The following is an 8,110-nucleotide window of genomic DNA, read 5'->3' as shown; positions in this document are numbered from 1 at the left end:
CACCCCACCCCCACCCCCCGCCGCCCGCTACACGCTTCTCACTCCCCTCATCCCATCCACAGGCCTCCTTCTATCCCCCTCCCGTACACGGTGATACACGCCTCCCTCCCCCCATTGTCCCCGCCCAGGCCACAGCCCCCTCTCCCCGACCCCAGCCACAAGCATCCTCCCGCCCTCCTTCCCGCCGGCGCTCCTGCTGCCGCTTTAACGGCCGGGACCGCCCGGCCCGCGCCGCGCGCTCCAAGCGGGGACCCGGGGGGCGACAGATTTGGGGCATTGCTCGAGGGCAGTGAGTCATGAAAGCGGCTTTTGTTACCCGCGCGTGCGGTTCGCGTGCCGCTCAGCAGCCTGCAGCGCCCAGTGGGGACCGGAGCTGGAGGAGTACCGCTAACGGCAGCGCGGGCAGAGAAGAGAGACGGGGCGAGAATTTAGGGAATCGGGAGGGGAAAAGTGTGCAACTGTCGAAACAAAGTCCAAAGAGGGAGAGGAAAATAAGGAGGCGGGGTCGGCGACTGTGCCTCAGTCCGTCCTTTTCCAACGTTACCGCCACCACCCTTCTTCTCTGCCCCCACTCTCTCGCGCTGTCCCCTCTCAACAAAAAGCACCTTAATCTAGGTCTAATCTGCACTACTCCCTTCCCCGCCTGACTACTCGGCTGCCGCCTGAGGGAGGTCCAGCCACACTCTCTGGGCGCCAAAATTCCCTCGCTGGGGGATCGACGTTCCCCGCGCAGAGGAGGGTTTGCACCCAAGCTCTGTGGGCAGGGAAGCTCAATGAGAGCCACCGTGAGACCGAACCTCGCCAGGATTCTGGAACATCCCGGAGTAGCCTTTTCTTTGTACACATTCCTAGGCCTGGGGAGACGACGGGCAGTGGGATTAGGGGTGAATTTATTAGAAGGAGAGGGAAGGAACGCGTCTAATAATTCCTGCACTTTGCGAATTTGAGTCCAGGCTGGAGAAACACCCGGGTTCTTTCCCGCCTGGAACATCTGGTTCCACCAAGAATCTCCTGCATTCCACAGGAAGTCGCCAAGTGAGGAAGTTTCTGCTACCCAGGGGGAAGAGGGATCCCCTAGGTCATCCCCAAGTCTTCGGGCAGCTGGAGCCATCTCTTGCATCCTCCCCCAACATTTCCCCTGAAGCTCCTCTAAGACAGAGGAGTAAGAGCAGGGGCTCGAGTTCCACATCCCAGCAGCACGGTGGGCTAGCCCGTGGGGCGGCTGCCAGGATGGCAGGGAGCACTTTCTCCAGCCTGGCCGCCAGTGTCGTGGACCCGCCTCTTCAGGCGGGTAACTTCGATGCCCCTTGAGTTTTAGCCCATCACTGATGATACAGACGGCGCAGGGGTAAATAATGAGACTAGGCTCTTAGGTGCATTCTTTTATCTTCCTCTGTGCTCTTCGTACACTGACGAGTGAACGCAGAAAAGCAAGACTCTCTACAGCTCTTCTCTTGGAAACTCAGTACAATTCACGTCACGCTTTCCGCAGCGGGTCAGGGCACACCCCCCCCCCCCTTTTTCCCCCTTTCAGATTTGTGCTGGATGGGGAAGGGTGCATACACCGCCTTCCAGACACCGGTGATTTCGAAAGAACCCTTTTCCCCTCTCCACAGCATCCCCCCTCTGGTTCCCAGAGGCACCTAGCTTCAGCCTCTCAACCCTGACACTGTTTGCAAACTCAAGGGGCTTTTAAAGCAACTGCCTTTAAGTAAGTAATCCAAGTTCGACAAATTCATTTCAGGGGGCTACAGGTCTGGGAGGGATAGGGGTTTAGTTAAGGGAGGATTAGAGATGAAGCTGGTGGCGAAGGAATGGAAAAGATGTAATATATAATGTATGATTCTAAAACATGCCTTGGTGGGAACGAGTAAATAAAGAATCGCCATTTAAACACAAATATGGCTCCTTCAGAATTAGTCTGGAATCTCTGGTCTTTGCCTGACATGCAAGGTGGAGGTGAAGACTCATCAAGTCAGAGTCTTTGAGGTCTGGAGGAGTCATGGTCATTAACCCTTTCCAAAAAGAAGAGAGAGAAGAAATATTTAACATAGGCCCATTGCATCCTCCCATTGAAAAGGCTTGTCTGAACCAAGTACCTATTTACAGGCCTAAGAGTGTGGAGTGCCAGCCTGTGGCACGGAACAAGAGGCATCGGATGAGGGCATCCTTTGCAACAATCCAATGGCCTTGGTTAAAAGGCAGAATCCAAGCATCAGAGGAATACCCCAGCTTTCACATCGAGAGCTCTAAGGCCAAAGGAGCCAAGGCGTGAGAGAGTGGACTAGTTTGCGCCGAGGACAAGGACCCCTGTGGGGAGGGAGGTTGATGTGTTGAGGGGTCTCCAGAGACAGAGGCAGCTGAAGGTGAGGGCACGCCAGGTTGCATGTATGGTGAGGTAGAGTGACAGGTACTGTAGAGGCTGGGAGTGAGTGATCCAGGTAAAGAGGCTAGAGGACTAGCATCAAAGCCGAGTGCACAGATTAGGCCGTTTTTATATGGCGTACGTTTTCTTAAGGGTTTGATGGAGAAGAGGAGAAGCCACCCTTTGGCGCCAATAAGCAAAGCGTCTGCCAAGCGGGGGAAACCAAGAGATGGACAACTCAGAGAGGGCAGAAAGTCTTGGTGCTCAGAAAGCCAATATCTGGGCGCGGCATCCTACGGAGTCAGGACACTTCACTGAGCGTCTCAGTCTCCAGGCTTCGGCCTCTTTCACCTCCGCCCTACTTTCCGCCCCTACGCAGGCCACTCACTCCTATCTAAACCCAGTCTACGTTAGCTTTCCCGCTCCCTTCCCTCAATTCCCCTCCCCCCCCCTTGCCCCCTCTCCCTTCTGCCGCCTGAAAGGGTTAATCTCTCCTGCGGGTAAAAACAGGTCCGCGGAGTCTCTAACTGGCGACAGATGGGCCACTTTCTTCTGGCCACAAAGGGGCCGGAATGGAGCGCTCCGCGGCATACAAATGGGCAGGTCACGTGGTTCCCGGCTCCTGGCTGGACCGGGAAGACCATATGGCGCATGCCGGGGAGGAAGGAGATGGGGCGGGGGTAGGGGTGGGGGAGAGGGGAGCTGGAGTTGGAGGAGGGTGGGAGAGGAGCGAGGCTGAAGGGGCGGGCGGAAGAGAGCGCTCAGCCTGGACGCGTGCGCAGACGCGGGACGCAGGGACCTGCTAGCCGCTCGGCTCCCGGGCCCCGCCTGCGCTCAGCATCACCAACCCGGCTATATAACCTGAGCGCCCGCGCGGCGGGGACACGAGGAATTCGCCCCACGCAGAAGGCACGGCATCCGGAGGCCCCAGGGTTATGAGACCATCACTCAGGACCTACTAACAACTGCAGGTAATTACAACCCTTTCGTTTTTGTTTGGGAATAAAAGCAGTAATTGAAGACCGGATGTACCTACACATATTCTGAATGTGTGCGTTTGCGAGCGCGTGTATGTGTATTGAAGCGGGCATTCCTTCCCTTGATTGCCCGCAAGTACTAACACATTTCGACTTGCCTTACTCAAATACCCACCGCAGGCTTTCTAAAAAAAAAAAGAAAGAAAGAAAGAAAGAAAGAAAGAAAGAAAGAAAGAAAGAAAGAAAGAAAGAAAGAAAAGAAAAGAAAAGAAAAAGAAAAAAATGTGTTAGTGTTTTGGTTTTGAAGGGAAATTATAGGAGCTATTTTGAATTAAAAAAAAAATAACGCACAGTAACTCTGATTATTTGCTAGTAGTGATTTCAAAGTCCTGAAAGCAAATAACTACTTCACTTTCTCACTACTTCCAATAAGTAAAAAGAAAAAAAGAAAAGCGCTTGTTACCAGATGTGTTTTGTGTGCATGTATTTTGTGCGCATTGGAAGTGCCAAGTTATTTTTTCAGTGCATAAAAGGGACACGGATACCTTGGTACACACATCCTGAGAAATAATTGTGTTGAGAGATAGTTTAGTTGAGAAAGTGAAAAAAGGTGGAGAAAGGGAGAGGAACCAACTCCTGCTACCTGTTACTGCTCCAGAGGCAGCCAAGTCCCTAGCAGCCACTGCAGAAGCCAGAAATTCAGTTGTCTCACTAAAGGCTTTTTATTTTCTTTATCAGAAGCGGCAACCTCACTATTGCCAATCGCTGACCATTATAATTACCCAATCTTTTAAAAAGAGGTTTGAGGCGAACTTTGAAAAGCCCCAATAAAGAGCGGGCGGCTATTTCAATGGGCTGTTTATTAGAGAAGAGCCTTCCGCACCTGATCCCAAGCGCATGGAAGGGTGCTCTGTGCGGTGCCCCCAGCCCTGGCCATATAGCTAGTGCTTTTGTACAAGGTGGAAATTCAGCAGAGGGGTAGTGTTGGGAGGCGAGAAAAGAAAGGCGAGGGTGGCATGCAAGACCCCTGCCCACTTTTGTTGCCAAATGTTTCGTTGATGGTGAAATAATTTGATGGAAACTACTTTTTCTCCCCCATGAATTTGCTCTTCAATCTCCGGTTAGTATAATCGTCTTAAAAATCACTGCCACCGTGAGTAAATTACGTAATGTCTCTTAACTGTAATCGCTAAGTGCCAAGAAGCCAGGGAAGAGAAGGGAACAAATAGAATTGCAATTTTCAAAGTCATCATTTTTGTGTGTGTGGATTGTGACTTTGAACTCATGCAGATAACCATGAAGTAGTGAAACGTTTGCTCCTTTTCGTGCATATCATCCTGCTACATAATCACCATAAACACACTTTTGCCAATCATTAGAAAACATACACACAGGAGTGCACATACACATATATTTACTCCCTCCCCCACCTCCAGCCCTGCCCTGTCTCCTGTATGCCAGTGGGGCACACACAAGCCATTATAAAACAAGCCATTTAACTTTTCCTTAGGGGCATCCATTTTGTAATGAGCTGGTACTTCTCTTCACATGGATTTCTATAAAGTTAGGTAGTGAGTGGTAGCTGAAGGCACAGGTAGTTCGTAAATGTAGTATTTTTCTCCTTTTCTTTCTGTTCCTCTCTCCCCCCCTGTTGAATGTAGAAAATTGAAACATGACCAAATCTTACAGCGAGAGCGGGCTGATGGGGGAGCCTCAGCCCCAGGGTCCTCCCAGCTGGACAGACGAATGTCTCAGTTCTCAGGACGAGGAGCACGAGGCAGACAAGAAGGAGGACGACCTCGAAGCCATGAACGCGGAAGAGGACTCACTTAGGAACGGGGGAGAGGAGGAGGACGAAGACGAAGATCTGGAAGAGGAGGAAGAAGAGGAAGAGGAGGACGACGATCAAAAGCCCAAGAGACGGGGCCCCAAAAAGAAGAAGATGACCAAGGCACGCCTGGAGCGTTTTAAGCTAAGGCGCATGAAGGCCAACGCCCGGGAGCGGAACCGCATGCACGGGCTAAACGCGGCTCTGGACAACCTGCGCAAGGTGGTGCCCTGCTATTCCAAGACGCAGAAGCTGTCCAAAATCGAGACGCTGCGCCTGGCCAAGAACTACATCTGGGCTCTGTCGGAGATCCTGCGTTCGGGCAAAAGCCCTGATCTGGTCTCCTTCGTACAGACTCTCTGCAAGGGCTTATCTCAGCCCACCACCAACCTGGTTGCCGGCTGCCTGCAGCTTAATCCTCGGACTTTTCTGCCTGAGCAGAACCAGGACATGCCTCCGCACCTGCCTACCGCCAGCGCTTCCTTCCCTGTGCACCCCTACTCTTACCAGTCGCCGGGGCTGCCCAGCCCGCCCTATGGTACCATGGACAGCTCCCATGTCTTCCACGTTAAGCCACCGCCGCACGCCTACAGCGCTGCTCTGGAGCCCTTCTTTGAAAGCCCCCTGACTGATTGCACCAGCCCTTCCTTTGACGGACCCCTCAGCCCGCCGCTCAGTATCAATGGCAACTTCTCTTTCAAACACGAACCGTCCGCCGAGTTTGAGAAAAATTATGCCTTTACCATGCACTATCCTGCAGCGACCTTGGCAGGGGCCCAAAGCCACGGATCAATCTTCTCGGGCGCCGCTGCCCCTCGCTGCGAGATCCCTATAGACAATATCATGTCTTTTGATAGCCATTCACATCATGAGCGAGTCATGAGTGCCCAGCTCAATGCCATCTTTCACGATTAGAGGCACGTCAGTTTCACCATCCCCGGGAAACGTACCCACTGTGCTTACAGTGACTGTGGTGTTTACAAAAGGCAGCCCTTTGGGTACTATTGCTGCAAAGTGCAAATACTCCAAGCTTCAAGTGATATATGTATTTATTGTCGTTACTGCCTTTGGAAGAAACAGGGGATCAAAGTTCCTGTTCACCTTATGTATTATTTTCTATAGCTCTTCTATTTTAAAAAAGTAATATGGTTAAAAAAAAAACACCACAAATTTGGTGTAGCTGTTTTCAGATCATATTAATTATCTGATCGGGATAACAAAATCACAAGCAATAATTAGGATCTATGCAATTTTTAAACTAGTAACGGGCCAATTAAAATATATATAAATATATATTTTTCAACCAGCATTTTACTACTTGTTACCTTTCCCATGCTGAATTATTTTGTTGTGATTTTGTACAGAATTTTTAATGACTTTTTATAATGTGGATTTCCTATTTTAAAACCATGCAGCTTCATCAATTTTTATACATATCAGAAAGGTAGAATTATATCTAATTTATACAAAATAATTTAACTAATTTAAACCAGCAGAAAAGTGCTTAGAAAGTTATTGTGTTGCCTTAGCACTTCTTTCCTCTCTAATTGTAAAAAAAAAAAAAATTGCACAATTTGAGCAATTCATTTCACTTTAAAGTCTTTCCCTCTCCTTAAAACAAAAACCAGATCCACAACTCTTAAGAGGATTAAAAAAAAAGAGATTTAGTCCCTATCAAAACATATCAATTCAATACATTACTTGCACAAGCTTGTATATACATATTATAAACAAATGCCAACATACCCTTCTTTAAATCAAAAGCTGCTTGACTATCACATACAATTTGCACTGTTTATTTTTAGTCTTTTACTCCTTTGCATTCCATGATTTTACAAAGAATCTGAAGCTATTGATGTTTCCAGAAAATATAAATGCATGATTTTATACATAGTCACACAAATGGTGGTTTGTCATATATTCATGTAATAAATCTGAGCCTAAATCTAATCAGGTTGTTAATGTTGGGATTTATACCTATTGTAGTCAATTAGTACAGTAGCTTAAATAAATTCAAACCATTTAATTCATAATTAGAACAATAGCTATTGCATGTAAAATGCAGTCCAGAATAAGTGCTGTTTGAGATGTGATACTGGTACCACTGGAATCGATCTGTACTGTAATCTTGTTTGTAATCCTGTATATTATGGTGTAATGCACAATTTAGAAAACACTCATCCAGTTGCAATAAACTAGTATTGAAAATCTGACCAATTGTTGCATTCCTTCTTAAAGTGATTTTTTAAAGTATAAATAATTCCTAAGCATAATAGATGCTTTATTCACTGAATTAAAACTAAATGCTATTTGTAGAATAAAATAAAAGTTTACTTTAGCAGAGTCTCCAGTCTGTTGATCTTGTTTAGGGAGTCACCAGCTTTTGTAGATAATGAAAGAACCAACTCATATTTCATTACATGGAATATGAGGCTGGGGGGTGGGGTGGAGAGACAAACAGTTGGGTTTTCATTTTTCTTTGTTTTAAGTATCTTCACTTTTAGCTTTTTGGGTTTTATTCTTTTAAATGATTGTATTATGATTTTTCCTATTTTTTAAAAAGGGGTATTTAGTTAATTATAACAAGGAGACACAAACAAGCGCCCTTAGTTTGTCTATATATTTAAAAATACATAAGAAAACTTTACCATTTTCTTAGTGCTTTATTATCTGTATATTTTCCCGAACTGAATTGAAAATCAGTACTATCACAGTACCATTGCACTTTGCAAACCAGCGCTATACAATAGCAGCATGCAATATAGTACTGGATTGCAAACCAGTAATAACCCAAAAGAAAGTTAAATACCTTTAGAAAATGCCAGGAGGAAATGATTTAATTAATTTAAACAATCCAAGAAGAAGTGGCACTTTGTAATTTTTTAATGAATATCTTGTGATGATTTCAACATTTTTTTTTCCAGGAGAAAATGATAGTAA

The 8,110-nt window shown here is 47.1% G+C and overlaps 1 protein-coding gene across 1 annotated transcript; it reads left to right on the top strand.

Annotated features, from left to right (window-relative positions):
• The first annotated feature begins 3,114 nt into the window (after nucleotides 1-3,114).
• NEUROD1 (neuronal differentiation 1) lies at nucleotides 3,115-7,407 on the top strand. Its single transcript, XM_015087377.3, has 2 exons — nucleotides 3,115-3,336; nucleotides 5,004-7,407. The coding sequence occupies exon 2, from the start codon at nucleotides 5,015-5,017 to the stop codon at nucleotides 6,083-6,085; it is 1,071 nt and encodes a 356-aa protein (XP_014942863.1). The 5' UTR covers nucleotides 3,115-3,336; nucleotides 5,004-5,014; the 3' UTR covers nucleotides 6,086-7,407.
• Nucleotides 7,408-8,110: the final 703 nt, after the last annotated feature.

The sequence above is a fragment of the Acinonyx jubatus genome, chromosome C1, assembly GCF_027475565.1.
Source record: "Acinonyx jubatus isolate Ajub_Pintada_27869175 chromosome C1, VMU_Ajub_asm_v1.0, whole genome shotgun sequence".
NCBI lineage: Eukaryota > Metazoa > Chordata > Mammalia > Carnivora > Felidae > Acinonyx > Acinonyx jubatus.
This window is presented reverse-complemented; position numbering and strand designations above follow the sequence as displayed.

Coding starts and splice junctions, on each gene's coding strand:
- NEUROD1 (XM_015087377.3), top strand. CDS start 5,015: ATGACCAAATCTTACAGCGAGAGCGGGCTGATGGGGGAGCCTCAGCCC.